Below are 20,058 nucleotides of genomic sequence, written 5' to 3' on the forward strand. Positions count from 1 at the left end.
TGTGTGTGAGGGCAAGAGTTGGAGGTACTGACTATGGAGTAAGTTCAATGCCACACAGGAAAGCCAGCTTTGCTATCTTTTCTTTATATCTCATGTTGGAAATTCTTTAGGAATCAGCAATTTAACGCTGACATTTTTTGAGACCCATTCATTTGCGAAGTTTGGTTGGCAATGGACAGTAAATTGTTGTAAATTCTGATAATTTACTGCATAACTATTGAATATCTATGGGTAGTGGGTTGAAAGGACAATTTTGGGCTAGGCTGTGGAGAGGGGAAACAGAAGCAAAACAATGAAAGCCCTTGGCTGTTCTCATTGCAATACAGAGATCCAGAGACTCGCTGCTTCAAAGTCAGGACTCTCAAAACCAGGAAACTTCATGAAGAGCTCACTTAGAAGATAAACCTATGTCCAAGACCTCCAAGGAAGCAGGGACAGGAGAAAGAGAACCTAGAAATGGATCAGAAGGTAATTTTAAAAGCTCCCTCTTCCATGTTTATGTGTTTTTCATCGTAGGGAGCATCAGTAGGAGGAGGTAGGAGTATTTAGAAGGGTGAGTAGGCATATTGCTGAAATTTAGTTTGTCTGACATGGATTTTGGAAAGCAAATAACACCTGGGAGTTTTGATAATTTGAGAAATCTCTTATTCATACCTACATATCCTGCTATGTTATTGTATCTGCATGTTTCACAATTGAATGTATTTAACTGTATACTGTATAATGTATTTCTGATGTATATTTGTTTAGCTGCTGTCTCTACACTAAAGAGACAGTAGCTAAAGCTCTACACTATGTAGAAGAGAATAGCCATATGGCAATGTCAGAACATGCCATTTTCCACTGCTTAGCTCGGCATTCAGGGTCCTCCACAGCATAACTTCTACTTTAGAGTCTTCCATTACTTCTCTACATATACCTTACTTGACCTAAACCAGATTAATCTTCATTCCTCAAACATGCCACACACTTTCCCACCTCTATGTGATCACTCATACTATCTACTAATCCTGGAATGCTCTTCCCCCTGTCATTTCTGGATCTTAAAATTGTATCCAAAATTCACTCAAAAATGCTGTGTCCATGCTTTGGATTCAAGATGGCTGACTGAGCACACACACTTATTTCCACCTTTCTCAAAATCCTAATAAATTTTATGAAAAAGTTATTAATAGTAACATGACAAATCAATAACAGAAATAAAAAGAACTTGATACATAGTATCTACTAGAAAGTCTATACAAAATCTAATTTACAGTGAAAATGAGTGCTTTAATATACCTAGAAATACACTTATACTATTAATGTGCAAGACCTATATAACAAAAACCATAAAACTTTAGTAATGGATGTAAAAAAGAATCTGGATGGGAAGATTACATTATCAAGTATCAATTCTTGCAAAATAAATCTACAAATTCAATGCAATTATTAAAAAAGAATTCAAAGATAATTTTCATGGAACTTGATAAACTAATTCTCAGTACTTCTAAAAGAACAAAAGTATAAGAATATCTAAATGAATGTTAGAAGAATGAAGGAAGCTTGCCCTACAGATATCAAAACATACAAAAGAGGTACAATAACTAAAACAGTGTGATACTGATTTAGAAAGAGTCAAATAGATTAGTTGAATGAACACTTTTTAGGGAAATTGATAAGCCACTTCTAAAATTTATGTAGAATATCCAAGACAGGTAGAGCCAAAACTCTCTTACAGATAATATGGTGGGAGGACTTGCTCTTCCAGACATCAAGGCAGATTATAAAGCTACAGAATTACAACAGTGTGATATTGTAGACCAGTGGATAGAATAGGGAGTCCAGAAAGAACTCATACATATATAGATAAGATTGATACCAGAGGAGGAATTTCATCAGTGGGGAAACAATGGAATTTTAAATAAAAGGTGCTGGCATAATTGGCTATCCATATGCAAAAAATAAAATTAGATCTCTTGTTCATTATATAAAAAAAAAATTTCCAGATAGGTTAAGCACAAATATGAAAGGTAAGACTCCTAGTATTTAGAAAAGTATACAGGAACACATCTTCATGATCTTAGGGAAGAATTTTTTTTTAATTGGAATATAACTACTTTACAATGTTGTGTTAGTTTCTCCTGTACAATGAAGTGAATCAGCTCTATGTATACCTATATCCCCTCCCTCTTGGACCTACCCCCCCCCCATCTAGGTCATCACAGAGCACCGAGCTGAGCTCCCTGTGCTATACAGCAGGTTCACATTAGCTATCTACTTTACACATGGTAGTGTATTTATGTCAGACCTAATCTCCCAATTCATTCCACCCTCCCCTTCCCCTTCCATGTCCACATGTCCGCGCTAGTCACAAAGAAGAAAATTGATGAGGTCGACTACATGAAAATTAAGAACTCCTGTTCATCAAATGTCAGTGTGAAACTAACGAAAAGAACCACAGAGAGAGGAAGATATTTACAACATATATAACCATCAAAGGATTAGTATCCTTTATAGGATACTATTAGATCAATGAACAGGGGGCCAAGAACTCAACAGAAAAATGCGCAAGAGAATTAAACAGACACTTCTCAAAAAACAACAAAACATCCAAATGTCTAATACACATACGAAAGAGTTCAACTTTACTAGTAGTCATGGAAATGCAAATTAAAACCACAAGATTACATTATTTCACACCCATCAGACAGATGAAATTTAGAAAGCTTAAGCTTAAGTGGTGGCCAGGTTAAGAGCATACATGTAAAGAATGTAAAAAATTCTCATCAATTTACATGATAAGAATGTAAATTGGTACCAACATTGGAAAACAGGTAGCATTATTTAATAAAGTTGAAGATAAGCATACTCCTCGACCTATAATTTACCTGCCTACTTACATACTCTGGTCAGTTAATTGTCTATGAGTACCAGAATACACGTGCAACAATGTTCATTTCAACTTTGCTCTTAACTGACAAAAGCTGGATATACTCAGTTCCTCCTCACCAGCAGAATGGATAAATAGAAGTATTGTCATATTGTACAATAATTAAATTATTACACAATAATAAACATTATTATATGATAATATTATACAATAATAAAAGTAATGACATTAAGTGAAAAGTTAAGTTATAAAAATTACATACAGCATGAATCCATTATATAAAATTTTAAAACAGACAAAACTAAACTATATTGTTTAGGAGTGCATACAGAGGTGGCAAAACTAAAAATAAAAGCAAGGACATTTTTACTCTCAAGGTCACGACAGAAATGACCTTTTTGTACCTGAGTGATAGTTATATAAATGCTCACTTTACCACCGTTTGCTAAACTGTACACATAAGCTTTATACAGTTTTCCGTATATTATACTTCACAACAGAAACAAAATTAAAGTAAAAAACAAAAACAAAAACCCAGAAAGTAAAAGGAGAACAAAACAAGAAAAAACACAAGAGACTAGAAACAGACATCCATGTTAATTCAACAAGTGCTAAAAGTGGCATTTCAAATTCAATTTACTTGTTAAGTAGAGTCGAAACTGGAAAGAAGAGATTGCCTGATTTGACTGCATATGGATTTAAAACATCTTTATGGCCACACATACCACAAACAACTTGGAGGAAATACGACACACAGAAGAAACACATGGCCAATAGCTATAATATATTAAGAATGACTGGGGCTTCCCTGGTGGTGCAGTATTTAAGAATCCGCCTGCTAATGCAGGGGACGAGGGTTCGAGCCCTGGTCTGGGAAGATCACACATGCCGTGGAGCAACTAAGCCCGTGTGCCACGTCTACTGAGCCTGTGCTCTAGAGCCCGCGTGCCCCAACTACTGAAGCCCATGCACCGAGAGCCTGTGCTCCGCAACAAGAGAAGCCACCGCAATGAGAAACCCGCACACTGCAACAAAGAGTAGCCCCCGCTCACCGCAACTAAAGAAAGACCACGCGCAGCAATTAGGACCCAACACAACCAACAATAAATAAATAAAAAAAGAATGACTATAAATCAGTATAGGTGGGGAGATATGGGCCAATAATACACCGAATAAAAGATACAAATGGTCGATAAACATATGAATAAATAACCAACTTTATTAGTAGTTGGTAAAGTGCAAAATAGAAAAAAAAATATAATATGCAGGAAATTTAAAAATACAATGTAATTATTTGTGCAATTATATATTAAACTTATTAAATTATAAAATAATTACAAAATATAAAAATTAAGGGGGTTATTAAAGCCTGAGTCTCCTTCTAGCTTTACCTTTCTTAGTGTATGACTTACACCCTCATGCTCTGCCCCCGGACATTACATCTGTGTCCCAGGCCTAGAGAAGGGTGGAATGGCAAGAGGAAAACAGTACGTGCCTGCTGAATCTGACCCTGCTCCTCAGTAAAATCATACCTTTCCCAGAAGGCTTATTCTCTAGAATTACACTTAAATCTTATTGGCAAAACTATGTCACCTTTTTCCCCTAACATTTAAGGAATTGAGGAGGAATGTATTTTTAAAATTAGCATATTTCTGTCCCAAACTAAATTGCAGTTCCGTTAAAAAGCAAGAAGTGCTTAGTCAACTCCTGCTGCAGGATGGAAGCACCTAGAACAGTGCCTGCTACATTGTACATAATAAATATTAGTTAAAGGACTGGGAATTTTCATATTATAATCTACATAATCCCCAGAATGACAGTGAGGGGCATCAAGATGAGATCTGAGTACCAGGAAATTAGGTCGGATAGAACAAAAGGCTCCCTGAGAGATCTAAGATGAAATAGATATAACTATAAAATGCTACTTGATGTCTTTGAAAACACCAAGAGCGGATTTAGACAGAAAGTTTGAGGTAGTGATAAGCCTCTAGAATTGTGCTGTTAACACCATAACCACCAGCCCCATGTGACTATTTAAGTTTAAATTAAACAAAAAAATATATAAAAACTCAGTTGTGCAGTCATGCCAGCCATATTTTGAATTCTCAATAACCGCACGTGGCTGGTGGCTACCATCTTGGTGCTGCTGGTATAGAACTTTTCCATGACTACAGAGAACTCTATTGGATACTGCTTATCTGGAAAAATGAAGCCGATGGAGAAAAAAAAGGAGAGACAGAAAACAAACAACAACAACAGCAACAAAAACTATCAACTTGCAGAAAAACAAACCCTTGTGCAGGAAAAGAAAAATAATCATAATATATATATGGGGTTCAGCTATGAATGGCCTTTTGCAATCATAATAACATAAACATTGAATTCTGAATTACATAAATAGAACATTATTGGGAGGATAGAGATGGGGGATGAGGCTTGTGTCTGGTGAGAGTGGGGGTTATATAAAAGAGAACTAAAGCCTGATCTTCCAAGGTGGGAACCTGACAGATAATACCAATGACTGGAAAACTCAGAAAAGAATAATATAGACATTTTGTTAAATGTGTAGAGATAAATAACAAAAGATTCAGTTAAAAGGGTTAAAATTATTGTTTCCAGGGTGGGAAAAATAAAGGAATAGTGGAAACAGGAGGCACTGATTTTAATAACAAGCCTTGCAAAACTATTTGATTCTTAAATGATGTGCAGATAAAATTTGGTTAAAATAATTAATAAAATCAAACTGCAGCAACAAAAACTCTTTTACAATGCCATTTCCTCCATCAAATCTTTTCTGGTCCCCAGACATGACACTTCTATACTTTGATATTTCAGAAAGCATCATCTGAAGCTCTGCTATTGGTACCTCACTGTACCCTGCTTTGTTTTGTAGCCAATTATATTGGCTTATAGCCAAATTCCTATTGATTCATAAATTCTGAGACTAACTACCAACTGGTTTCAGAAGCTTCACAATATCTTGGTATTTCAGTCTAATATAAAGAGTAAAGATTCCAATAAAATGTTTAAAGATGTAATAATAATTTAAAAATAATAATAGCTAACATTTATTGAGCACTTACTATGTATAAGGCGTATGATAAGAAGCTACCAATAGATCAAGGTGTCAATTGATTCTTTTTCAACAGAAGAGGCCGTTGATAGGCCAGAAAAATAGAGGTGCTCTTTTGTCTCGAGGGCATAACTCCAGATAAGCATTAATCTATGCCTATTTTTTACTTTTTAAAAGGCCCGTATTATTTTTCAACTTAACACCATCTTTTAAAAAGCACATAATGAATAGTAAGTCATAATTCTAGTTTGCAGATGCCAGGTGAATGATCTCATAATCCACACAAATATTCCTTGGTCATAAAACCTGTGGAAACAAAAGGAACAGGTATAATTAATTCAGATGATAAAATGATGTTCAAATTTTACCACCATATGAATCATGGAAGGGGGAGAGATACGTATGTTTGAAATGTGACATTACTTCCTAACATTTAACCAAAAAGAACTATAACAATATGTTTAGTTTCAAATCCATATCAAGATGTGAGTGACCCATGGGGTTTTTGCCTTAATACAGGGAAGTGGAAAGGGATTAAATCAGTGAAAATTGATTTCAGGTAGAAAATTGTTGGATGATTTTTATGAAGTCAATGTCTTACACTCTGACTTGCATAATAGAGCATTATCTTCTAGTAATTTACTGATTTCCATTTTATCTGCCCTTGCTGTTCAGAAATTGAACCCTTTTGTGCCTGCATTCACACTTTGCTTCTAGGAAGCATTTGAGTAAATAGAAAATCAATAACCCAGTTACATATGAGAGGCTCTGCATTCCTAGCAGCTAGGAATGCTTAGAAAGGGAGAAGGTGATGAACATGATCTTGGCATTCTCCCCACCTGGTTTAGTAATAGAAAAATGATGGGGCCTAATCTCTCTAATTACGCCCTGTGGATACCTTATCTAGTGTCACCATCAAGTATTTTCACCAATCACTTCATTTTTATCACATTTTAAAAACTTGGTTTTGCCAACTTGATGTTTTCTGGATCTTATCCCCCTGTTTCTTTCACATTAACACCTGTGACTTACCTGTGGCTCACCTGGTGAGCTGTATATGAGCAAGCATAGTTATCTCCATGAAGATTGGAAAATTGACAGGAAGAAAGTTGCAGAAAGCTTAAAGCCCCTCAAAGTCATGCTGATTTTCTTCTAAATTCTTTTGCATGAATATGGTATTAAACAGAGCTGTAGAAAATGAGAGATTAAACATAACTTAGAACCCCATACTCTGGAAGTTAGGTAAAATTCCATTACATTTGAATACTTCTATGCAAGCAATTTGTTACCCTTTATCCTTTAGTGGAATTGATGAACAGGTGGTTTTCAGAAGCTCACTCAGTATATTTAGCTTCTGAAATTTGAGCAACTCAAGATCTGATTGGCTGCTCTGGCCACATGATAATTCGGAGCCCAGGCTCCTCGCTGGCTCTTGCCTGGGGTTCTCAGGAGGGGAGAGTTGGGAGAGGCTTTGCTGCTGAGGAAATTTATTTGGTAGATTGAAGGTAAGGCCAATTTACGGCTTTTTCTGTAATATTCTTTCAGGACCTGTTCCACAACTTCCCTTGAAGTATTTTCCAAAGTTTGGGTTGTAACTGGGGAAATGAGTGACGCAAATGTGACTAGGAAAGTCTGTAACCCCATTGCCCTACTCAGACCTTACTAATACGTGACATGTAGTGTGTGATTAGAGTCGAGTCCTATATTAACCAATTTATTGCTTGACTGAGTTGGCTCTGTTGTCTAACAATTTTTTTTTCATTTTTTGCCTTTTTTTTTTCTAAATATATTAGTACAAAAAGGATCTATGTTCTACGTTCCTATATTTATCTGGTTCTACTGGGCTTCATTTGCCTCAGAAGGAGCGGCAGTTTTGCTAGCGTAACAAAACCAGCCACAGCTGGGGTATTGATTTACATGGCAAATATCTTTGGGCGAAGGGACAGCTGCTCCAAATCATCATCCACTTTTATCAAGGGAGAGTCCTACTCTCTGGCGTCAAACTAAGAAGGCCTTGGGAGATCCTTTTGCTAGTTCCTGAATTAGAAGCTTAGGCCAGAGACCCACCATCTCATATGTACTTCAATCAATGCTTTAACAATTTGTTATTTTTCAGGTTTGAACAGAGCTACAGAAACAAAAGAGAAAAAGCCACACAGGCCAATGGTGTTCGGGAAGAGTATAACCCCATTGCCTTGAGGTTTCTATTTTTTCTCTTAAAGTCCGTTGACAGATTTATTTTTATGTGTTCTAATTTGAAGCATAGGATCTATTGCATACAATGTAGTAGAACAGGATGGAGACCTAAGGCAGCCCTCCTAGAATTTGGGTGCTACCAGGAAAAACTCCAACTTTTTCTGAAAGCCAAGCTGAACTTCCACTAAAATTTTTGCTTGAAATTTTACTTGAAAATACTGTTCTCCAGGTATCTGGAAATGTAGATACTCTGTACCTTTGAATCCAAACCCTTTACCTCCCTTACCTTAGCTTCCTTTTACAACTTTAGCTAAATTGATCATGTAGCTAGAAGTAGCAATACAAAACACATTCCTGCGGGAATCAAGAGAAAGAAATTTGAAAAAAAAAAAAAATTTGAAGCCTCAGATTTTCTAGACCTGTATTTAAATGTCTTTTCTCACTTAGCCTGCAAAAATATATGGATATGTAGAATGGATTAGCCTTAAATTCTGTTTTTAGAATGTTATAAGATGGTTTCAGTCCTGGGGATAGATTCTAATGTATTTTCTAGTGTATAGATTCTAATGTATTTTCATTCGTCTGGAATATGAAAAGTTTGTAGGTGCCACTACTACTCTGGGAAAATGGCAGATGACGAAGAATATGAGGAGGTGGTGGAGGTAAGATTTTTTAAAATCCTGACTCTGACAGCAGAGAATTTTATGTGGCGACAATCAAAATCGTGTAGGTGAACTAATCATTCGAAAAACACATTGTCTATTATAACTTCTCAAGGAGTCATCATTAAAGCATAAGAAAGGAATATTTTACGTTCAGTTTCACTATAATTATGTGGGAGTAGAACTGAAAAGAAGTATCACTGTTTCCCACTTCTGCTTTTCTTCAAACTCTCAGAAAAAAAAAAAAGTGTAGTGTAAAGACAGATTTTCATTTGTCTTCTGAAGTTACATTCTTCCCCACTTCCCAGACCCCATGATCAAAGGGACTGAGGGGATGAAGAGAAAGTTCTGAGAACTGAACTCAATTTCTTAGTGTCTGCACAGCCACAGAGGAAAAAGAGCTACTTACTCTTTGCTTCAATCAGCTAATTATCTATGTATAGGGCGAAATGGACCAAGTGTTCAGAATAATGTATATATATGAGCTTATAGACATATGGGAGATTTTATATATGTGTTTATGTGCACACACATACATATATCAAAGCAAACTCATGAGTTTATTTTTACTTGTCTCACAAGTGACGGCTGGAGCCACACTTCCCCACCAACTCCAATATATTTACCCAAGAGAACAAGACTAGCTTTTGCATTTGAATTTTGAAAAAAAAACAAAGATCATAGTGGGCATCTTGAAATGTTCCCTCAAGATTATTGGTGGATATCTGACATGAGTTATAAAGTTAATTGTTTATTATATATATATTTTATATTTATTTTATTTTATTTTGTCTTTATTATGTTGTGGGTTTTCTTTACCACCTCTTGCCTTTAGTATTCATGTGATACATTGCCATTGAATCTGAAGGTCCTTAATAATTACCAATTAACCATGATGATCTACACATGTGAAAATCTCTAAGTGCCCAAGATAGGTGGAGGCAGCTTTGAAAATCTGTGCTTTTTAATAAGAATGAAATTAACTTTAAGAGTTACCCAGAATCAAATTCAAATTGAACGTGCCAAAATTTGTCTTTGGAAGATTATTTTATGGAGCAGTTTATATTTAGGTCAAGAAAATTTTATTCTACAAATAAAATTGCTTTTATTACTGAAGGATAGGAAGAAGAAGGAAAAGAAAAAAAAACCCACACTGAGACTCATTCAATATAATGTTCAACTTATCTGGCTTAAATGCCAAAGGTCATGTCTTCAGTGTTAAATATTATCACTAGTGCATTTTATATACGTCCCTGATGGTCAGAATAATCACTATGAAGCACTAACACAATTATAAATTAAATTGCCTTTCCTATGATGGTAATACCAGGAATACTTTTTAGCCTCCAGCTTAAATATACCTTGTCTTTCTTAAAATAATTGTGTTCATTGGTCCCTGGAAATTGTCCTTAGTGCTAGATTTGATGGATTTAACTAGATGTCATAAAAATGGAGGAGGCTATTTTTAGGCATCTCACCCTTGCCATTTTGTTCCCATTACTGCTTCTGGGTCTGACCAGCAGGTGATATACTAATAGACTTTCTGCCAGAGAGAATTGAACCAAGGTCTTTCTGACCTCAAAAAAGATGCCATGAGAATGGGATGGTGGCAGATTTAAGAAAACGGGCAGGGAAGAATTCACAAAACAGACAGGAATTAGCTTTAAAAATACATCTCCTGGGGATCTTGGACAACTAAATAAAATTGTACTGTCATTCTGTACTCAAACTTAAACTTGGAAAGAAAGGAAAAGGCAGAGATGTACTATCTAATTAGTGGCACAGCTCTAAAAAAAAAAAATGTGAGATTTGGCATGTAAGTTAATGCCAACCATTTGGATAATGTTGCCTGTTTTGGTAAGCTTTTTTCTAAGACATGTTTACTAATGATGAGAGCCCAGTAAAGGTAAAATTTGATGGCTACCAAAAAGCTGCTTTTACTTGGATGCTAAGAAAATCCAAAATAGTTGTGAATCACTCACTTTAGTTTAAAATTTCTTTTCAAGTCACTGATGTTTTGTGTGGCCAGAAAAATGGTTCCATGTAGATCAGCATCAAACAGCATTTCCTAAAGTGTCCAAATGATAGTTCCCAGGTGATGAAGGCACAGCACACAAGAGATTCTCTGTCCTGTAAGAGCTTGTGATTTATGTTGCTATGTGTAAGGGCACAGAGACAGAATTAGATTTCAATTTTTAAAAAAACAGTACAGGAGCAAAGAAAGCACAGGAGTGGGGGACGTTAAGCAAGTTTTGTGCTAATTTTACTGCAAGTGAAACAGACCATGTGGCCTACTGACAATGGTTAAGTAATTTGATGAGAGTTCACTGAACCAAGGGCAAAAGAAAGGCCCCCGAGAGGGATTTTGCCTTCAGTGTTTTTTCCTCCCCCCAAGAATGTTTTGGTGGCAAAGAAAAAATGAAGCATAAAATGTTACACATTTTGTTAACTGAGAAAATGAACCAAGTGTTTCATTTTTATCCCTTTCCTTGTATGCCTCGGCCTAAACTAGTCTTTCCTTCTGTTCACCCAGCTTTGCTGGGTGATGCTGGGGGCAGGATTCCACTCTCCTTAGCATCTGAAACAAAATGTCAGCCAGCTCCTATCCACGTCTATTTATTGCTAGTGATGTCAGAAGTAGCTCAAAAGTAGATTTGACTTCATATCCAGCCTGCAGGCACCTCAGAGCCATCAGTGGCAAATCGCTGCCTAACTTTCCCACATTTTGTTGATGAGGAATTTCTCCGTAGCAACCCTTTCAGGACCATCATGCTACTAGAAGCAATTTGCCCATCACTCCAGAAGAAACTCTTATTACTTAGTACTCAGGGTGGTATAGGGATAATTGAGATGTGTCTGTGCTTTCGGATCTATCATTTCCATGATAACAATATTTTAAAATTTTATTCACACTGAGGTTTCTGGTTTTCTTCTTTTTTATTGTTAGTCAGCAGTGAGTTTTATCACAGTTCCTCTCTGCCAACTCACACACTCAAGATATTGTTATTATATTTCTTTTCTCAGCAAACTCTATCTAGGGTACCATAAGAAAAGAATTTTACTTGTCTCAAGTAAAATAGCTTCAGCAGATAAATAGCCAGCATCAGACACTTTCCTCGTCATTCTGTCTGCATCTCCTTGTCCAGTCTGAGGGCTTTCACTGTAGCTACCCTGATGTTTCACATAGTTGGAATGCGTTCCAAAATGTGAACAGCCTCCCTCATCTACGTCCTTCCCACAAATATTGAAAACCAACTGGACTAGTGAAATAAGCCAAGTGGTTCTACTGAGGCAGAGCAGAGGTGATTTCTGCTTTAGTTCTCATGATAACTTTGTTCTCTATTTATAGTATTACACAGAGGAGACAGTCTATGAAGAGGTGCCGGGGGAGGTAAGACCCAGCCCACACCTGCACGAGCTGCATGCTCATTAAAGCAGAAGGAGCCTTCTCCTCTCTCAGACTCCCAGGGCCACCGAGCTGGCAAAAGGGAGAATCTGGAGGATCACTCACCTGTGTGCCCAGCAGCCGGTGTTAAAAGAATGAACGTTACCTGTTTTTACTATTCAATATATCCAAGATGGCTAGGGATGGTTTCCCCTGTTACTCGTATTGTATTTTTGGTGTAGGTGATGCTTATTAGAATGACATCATTGGCTATCACCACTCTCTGACTGCAGCAAAGGTATTGCCTTGGACTTCTGATTTGCACGGGGACCAACAGTTTTATTGTGTACTGTCATAACTTCTGGGGCACCAGCTCTGCCAAAAGAGATGGCACCTCCAAGCCTTTGTTCTTGATGATACAATAAAATGCTACTTAGATTCTGGCACATTAGGAATTCTGAGAAAGTCATTTCCATAAATATTCCAAGTTGGAACTTTTTTTTCCAAGCTCTCTCATGCTTCATTTTCTGCATGGAGCTGTTTCTCTTGAGCATGACAGATAGTGATATGGATGGCTAACCCTGAAGCCTGCATAAAAACTAACATCTGTAGATGTTGTAAATTGGTTAGTTTCTCACCATCAGCCATACATCAGTAATAACGGGCAGAGAGCAACCTATTAACAATGATCTGACAAGAGTAGAGGTAGTTGTCATAGATGTACAATTTCCTTATCATTTAGCTTTCTATTTTCATAATTGATGTTGGAACTCTTCCTTTGGTACAGATGATATAAGCTGTGAAGGAAATTTTACTATGAGATGGATTGAAGATTTAGCTACTTATCTTCTTTTCTTACATACTGTATTTTTAACCTTGGACTAGACCCAAACTTTGGACCTTTGTTTCTTCCACTATAAAGCCTGTTGTAAGAAACAACAATCTCCCACCTACCACATACGTAGGACTATTGTGAGGCTAACCAATTACCCCATTATGTTGTCATCATTATTCTTGTCTACCTAAGCATTTATTAGTGTAAATGGCACTCCAGTTCACATTAATTTTTTTAAAACATCTTTATTGGAGTATAATTGCTTTACAATGTTGTGTTAGTTTTTGCTGTATAACAAAGTGAATCAACTCTATGTATACACATATCCCCATATCCCCTCCTTCTGTGTCTCCCTCCCACCCTCCCTACCACACCCCTCTAGGTGGTCACAAAGCACCAAGCTGATCTCCCTGTGCTGACTAAGACAAAAGTATGGTAATCACTTGTAATATTGATGTGATTCATTTTTTCAAGTTCATCATTCTTTGTCTCATACTACAGAATGCTTAAAACACCTGCAGAACAAGCAACCAACTTTTTCTTAGAATCATTTAAAAGTTAATATTAAAGTCAAGAATTTGAGCTTTGATTGTCTTCATTTTTTTGTTCCCTGATCCCAGTTTGCTTTTACTTTACCCATGCAGTTTAAGAAGATTTTTAAATGTTCGAAAATATTTTTATTTTTGATTTTTATCCTATCTTAAGGTGTTACTTTAGGCAAATGGAATTTTATGGTAATGTTGCAAGTCAGTAAAGAGTAACCATTTTATTCCATGCAATCTGACACAATCAGCATTCAGATTTATGTCACACAATATGCCTTCACATGAATATAGCATGTAAGTTCCTGCTTTGGCCTGCTTTAGATATGGAGAAGTAACACCAGGGATATCAGTCTGACTTGAAGTTAGAATAATGTATATCAAGACTATGGTATCTCAGTTTTTACTTTCATAACAATGTTGTCAAATTTTGACATAACTGCATGTCAAATTTTCAGACAGTAACAGAAATCTATGAAACTACGACAACAAAGACATCTGACTATGGGCAATCAGAAACTTCCAAACCGGCACTGGCACAGCCAGTACCAGCAAAGCCGATGGGGAGGAAGAGAATCGTTCGAAAGAAGGTGGATTCTTCAAAGTTCATGACCCCTTACATTGCACACAGTCAGAAAATGCAGGATCTCTTCAGCACAGTAAGTTTCAAACAACTTCTGCTTATCTGGTTTTATTATTGAGAAATTACTGATCTCAGTCAACTCTGTTTTGGATGCTGGCTGGATTTTGTTTCTCAACCATGTATGAGACAAAACTTATTGTACAGAAATATAATGTCTTGTAACTCTTGAATTCTGCTTTCAGGTAATTTACTTGTACCATTGCAGCATCAGGGGAAGCATCCTTATTGAAATTGTCCCCACAAAACAAGCATAAGGCCAACTATAAAGCATTTACTGGATTTAATCGCTCTTTGATAGCCAGTCTAGAATAATGGAAATCATAGTTATAGATTTATAGATATAGATTTAGTTGAAATCAGTTCACAGAAGCTAAATAACACTTATCTACACTATTCTGAGCATAGTAGACTAGTAGACTAGCTGACAGTATATAACAAGGTATCTAGGAGGTATAGTGCAAAAGAACGTGTAGTTGAACAAGCCAGGATCAGACTAAGAACTCTTCTGAAACTGAGGATCAGAATGTTTTACTGTACCTTGGAACAGCAGTTTTTTAACTGTGGCTGCACATTGGAATTCCCAAGGAGCTTTAAAACTACTGATGCCCAGGCTGTTCTAGTTTAATTGGTCCAGGCAGGCCTGGGACCTGTAGAGGAGGATTTTTAAAAGCTTCCCAGGCTCTCATGTGCAGCCCAGGTTGAGAATCATTGCTTTTGATGATCCCTGGTCCTTACATTTCCATGTACATTTCCGTAAGTTACAGTGACTGGCAGCAGGTTCAGACCCCTTTGAATGGATCTCACTTGTTGATTTCCAGAGTAGACTGGGGTCTCACTAGGTGGCCTGATTGCACATCCTCTGGAGGTTTGAAAAAGATGAAAGGTACTCAGGGGAACATCGAATTATATAGGATTAATGCTTATGTCAAAAGCATCCTGTTGTGGTTGGCCAATAGATATTCATTTCTGGTTGAGTGTTAACTACTGGGGACTATTTGGTAAATTTCTAGTTCAGATTATTGAATGATCTAAAATTTAGGTTTTCTAAAATTTAGATTTCTAAAAACAAGATTATCTTGCCTCTTTTATCACAGTCGTATTCAGCAAAGATAGAAAAATTTGTCAATTTATTGTCATAAAAATCTCATTAATTCAGACATTAATATTCAAGAATTTCTGATGGTCTGAACAAAATGTTGGCAAAGGTTTGTAATATTTTTAAAGTGATTAGTAATGAAATCAATAGTATAATTTAGATTGTTGACTATTCCACTTGAGTCTTCCTGAAGCATTAATAATGATAAATTATGCATATTATTGTTAAAGCAAGAACTCGTATATTTAGCAGAAATAATAAAATTGCATTCCTTTTCAAAATACTCATAATTTAGACTTCCCATTAATTCAGCTGGTGTCTCAGTTATCTAAATTACTGAGATTTAGCTGCAACTTCTGAACTGAATATTTTTGCATTGTATTAGCAATCAAATCTTTTCAGACTTGACTCAATTTCTATACTTATTTCCTAAAATTATTGAGGTTCCAGCTTTTTATGTGTGAATTTAGACAATAAAAATATTGAAAGAATCATTTTAGGGCATTTCCAAGACAATATTTTATAATAAAATTTCTACTGTCTCCAGTATTCAGCCATGTTTAGGAAGAACAATTAACATATCTATTTTAGTTTTTGAGAATCAGGGTAGGGGACAAAAAGAGAGCTATTATAATTGATAATTGTTATAACCTGCAAGATTAAAAAAATAAGATGGGGATGTGTGCATTGCCTGAAATTTCTGCTACTGTGTTGTCCGGGTTTAGGCTAATATCTGATATTCTTTTTAGAATAAATACAAGGAGAACTATGAGAAGGCAAAAGGACAGCCATACGCCATCACAACTGATACCCCAGAACTTCGCAGAATCAAGAAAGTACAAGATCAGCTCAGTGAGGTGGGCTGCATTGCGAAAATAAAGGAGAGAGACATTTCAAAAATATGCCTACTACTGGGAATTTGAGGGCTTTAAATAGGTGTGGAGAGAATAAGGGGTCAAATTACTATGAGCCAGTCCAGAAATCTAGAGGAAGCAATGGCCATAGATTATGCTGCTGTAAATATGAACCTAAAGAGATTTCTAAAAGCTTGGCTTCAAGGTGATATGAGATGGGAGTTCCAGCTCGCTGTGATCCTCCATACTGGAGCACAGAGAGGCTGAAATTTGCCCGGGAAAGCAGACACGCAGTAAATACAGGTGCTCTATAGATCTTTGGAGATCACAGTTTTCTACCTAAAATGCAGAAACTTGGCTTTGTGATGCAGACATAGAGTGATTGGGTCAGTGCTCTTTATTATAAGATATTCTTTAATATACTCATATGTTCATGCCTGTCATGAGTTCTAACTGTGCATTATTTTTGCAGGTTAAGTATCGAATGGATGGCGATGTTGCTAGAACTATTTGTCACGTAGACGAAAAAGCAAAGGACATTGAACATGCAAAGAAAGTGTCGCAGCAAGTCAGTAAGGTAAGGTCATGGGATGGATAGCTGGGGTACTAAATAGCATGTGCATTGTCTCTGCCTGGCCTTAGAGGAGAAAACTGGACTGGCCAGATCCTGCTCACCAGTCTCACTTGAACCCACAGGCATGGTGGGCTCTAACGGCAACACGTGTCAGGAAGGCTGCACAGGTGACTGAAGTGGCTGGTCAGAGCTATGGGGGTTGGAAAGCCCAGGCCATGCCACTCAGCTCCAGGCAGGTGCTGCACAGAATGCAGTCCCAGTGTCACCAGAATCTCTTATTTATTTTTTAAAGAAGTTGGGAGGTGAATTTTTATGAGAAATCTCCAAATTTCAAAGGTAGGCAACTAATTAAAACATTAAAAAAAAATACCGTCTAAGTCAAACACATCTACCATCCAAATTCAGTGAATGACTGACAGGTTGCAACCTTTGTAAAGAATCTCTAGAGAATTAGAATCATGATTTAGTTTACAAAATTAGGCTTTTCAAGTAAAAGCTTACTAATGCAGGCAAATTATCATGGGATGTCGACATGGTCAGTGTTTCCATAATTGATGCTGGTGGCACATCAGCAGGCTTTGCATGAGGACAACTTGAGTTTGAAAGACTCTTCATAGTGCTCTCCTTTGTGCTCTAAATCCTCATGCCCTTGTGGGAGACATCAAGTCACAGGTCCTCTGTTCTTTCTGTCCAGGTTTTATACAAGCAGAACTGGGAAGACACCAAGGATAAGTACCTGCTTCCTCCTGATGCCCCTGAACTTGTCCAGGCCATCAAGAACACAGCTATGTTCAGTAAGGTAAGGGCCTCTGCTCTGTCGCCACTTCTATCTTCTCATGTCCTCCCACACGTCATGCAGAGGGATACCCCGTAAACCCTGGCTAATCTGGAATATGGTTCCCCAACCATTTTGTGAGTAACCTTGAGACATGTGGGGCTGCAGGGGTAGGGCTGGCCAGGAGGAACTGAGAAGAAAGCTCTTGGGCCGAGTAGAGGAGAGGGTCTGAACAACCAGGGAAAACAAAGATGCACCTGAGAGCCTGCTGTGAGACCCACAAAGACCCACAGAGTGTAGAGCCTGTGCTACACTTTGGATATTCCCAGCTGTCACTCTCATTAAAGCTTTAATTTTCTCACTCTTATTAAAGGTTTATTAAAGGTTTAAGCACAGCAATTATGCTAAGTGCTTCCTGGCTCCTTACATTTGCATTAGTACTTGCTGCAGGAGGCAGGTGCAGTTACAGAGGGGAGATGAAACAAAATCAGACACATCTGCCCTTCTGTAAGTAAGACTTGTCAGGAGAAGCTGGAGAAGCTATTAATAAATATGACTTGGATTGAATGGAATTTGTGAATTCCACTTACCGTTGCTCTCACCTTGCCCTGGGTTCTTTATGCCATTGATGGATGAATTCAAAATTATATATTTCAAGTAAGTGTGTTCTCACGTTCTCATAACTTTCATTCTTCCCTGATTTAGAAACTTTACACTGAAGACTGGGAAGCTGACAAAACTTTGTTTTATCCATATAATGATAGCCCGGAGCTGAGGAGGGTTGCCCAAGCCCAGAAAGCTCTCAGTGACGTAAGTGCAGTGCAGTGTGCACATTTGGGAGTGTGGAATCAGGACACCTCGAGTTATGTCTTCTAGCCAGAAGTTCATTGCAACTCCTCCTGTAAAAAGACTAAGTGCTATTATTGTAAAGGAGTACATCTAGAATCATAAGTGTGCACATTTGGGAGTGTGGAATCAGGACACCTCGAGTTATGTCTTCTAGCCAGAAGTTCATTGCAACTCCTCCTGTAAAAAGACTAAGTGCTATTATTGTAAAGGAGGAGATCTAGAATCATCATAATTTATGATGTCTAATTTAAATTAGATTTTATAATTTATATTACATATAAGTTAGTCTAATGCCCTCTTCTTACTGGTGAGGAACCTGAGTCTAAGGTCACATAAGTAGTTAGTGGCAGAGCCCAGACCAAAAGCCTCGTCTTGTGATCCTAAGACCAATGTTCTTTCCGCTAGAGCATGTGTCCTTCTATCCCGCTGGCTGGAGTTAAGTTTTTCTGTGACATTAGAGTGGCATTTAAAAAAACTTATTGGGATTATAGCCACCTTCCCAGTTGTATTAAGGGAACAATGTTATTGAAGGATTTTGCTTTGCTATCCTAATCATAAAGCCTGAACTATGGTATGTCACCTACTTCTGCACGGGGGACCTGACTACATACTTGTCCAAACATCTTGGTGTGGTTATCTCACAAAGAGCTCTCACCATTGAGTGTACATAGAGGATATTTCAGAGTTAGTGAAAAAAAAAAAGTCAGCAGCCCCACTGGCCAGAATTTTAGTATCCTAGACCTTGAAATCTTTATTAGAGGAACTTAAAAGGCATAATAGAGCTCTTAGAATTGAGAGCAGCAGCAGCAAAGATGACCACTTGGGTCCAACACTAGCCCTTGTTTTGAGGTACTTTATTTCTTGATTTGCTAGAGGCCATACTGAAAATAAGACTGCTCTAGGCTTCAGGAAAACACTGTATTATAGAATGAGACATTGTCTTTCATTCAATAGACCCCTGAACCTCTTACGTTAAACATAGACTTAAGTCACTTGGCATCTTGAGACTCATTAGAATGCATCCTAGGATCCTATCTTGCCCTGAACTGAAGTTATACATACTCATTTGAAGGTATCTCCAACTTTTGAGCTCTATTTTTTAATTCCTATCATTTGATATCAACTGCAAGTTTAATAGACATATTTCTATCCCAGTTTGCATATATTTGATTAAAATATAGCACAGATATAATCCTATCCTTCCACAGGGTAAACTAGGAAATAACGGAGGCATAACAAAATTTTAAGGCCTGCTAGTAAATGGCAGCAATTTTAATGTGTGGGGACCTTCTGCCTCTCTTTTAAGATTAGCTGTTTGGTTTTGAACCTCATAAATGTAGTTGTGTGGCCTTTATTAAGTGATCAATAATTTTTTTTAATTGAAAGTCCATTATGCATGCATACCTGGCAGGATGAAAAAGTACAAGAAATTTTCATCCTTTCCCCCTTAGAATTTAAAACCAGGCTGGTAAGATGAAAGTGTTCTATAACAAACAACAAGACAAAAATTAAAAAAAAACAAAAACAAAAAAGCCAGACCCAAACCATACAGTCTAATATTTGCTAAGAGAAAGACAGGACATGTGTGAATAATCAGAGAAAGCCATGTGGAGGTGGTGATCCCAAGGGAATAGGTAGTGATGAACAGGAAAGGCATTTTGAGGAGAGATAGTACTGGACAAAGGGACAGTAGTGAAATGAG

At 37.2% G+C, this 20,058-nt stretch overlaps 1 protein-coding gene across 1 annotated transcript in view; it reads left to right on the forward strand.

The window, feature by feature from the left end:
• Positions 1–20,058, forward strand: part of LOC112393583 (nebulin-like) — a gene marked incomplete at its 3' end in the record, with an annotated part of 93,615 nt that overhangs the window by 9,507 nt on the left and 64,050 nt on the right. Inside the window, exons 2-10 of the mRNA XM_024735897.1 lie at positions 327–468; positions 8,062–8,145; positions 8,739–8,803; positions 12,153–12,194; positions 14,024–14,224; positions 16,054–16,161; positions 16,631–16,735; positions 17,427–17,531; positions 18,213–18,317. Of these exons, the coding sequence (XP_024591665.1) occupies positions 8,768–8,803; positions 12,153–12,194; positions 14,024–14,224; positions 16,054–16,161; positions 16,631–16,735; positions 17,427–17,531; positions 18,213–18,317 (702 nt within the window). The remainder of the gene's footprint in view (positions 1–326; positions 469–8,061; positions 8,146–8,738; positions 8,804–12,152; positions 12,195–14,023; positions 14,225–16,053; positions 16,162–16,630; positions 16,736–17,426; positions 17,532–18,212; positions 18,318–20,058) is intronic.

The sequence above is a fragment of the Neophocaena asiaeorientalis genome, unplaced genomic scaffold (assembly GCF_003031525.2).
Source record: "Neophocaena asiaeorientalis asiaeorientalis breed wild unplaced genomic scaffold, Neophocaena_asiaeorientalis_V1.1 scaffold72, whole genome shotgun sequence".
In the NCBI taxonomy this organism is placed as follows: Eukaryota; Metazoa; Chordata; class Mammalia; order Artiodactyla; family Phocoenidae; genus Neophocaena; species Neophocaena asiaeorientalis.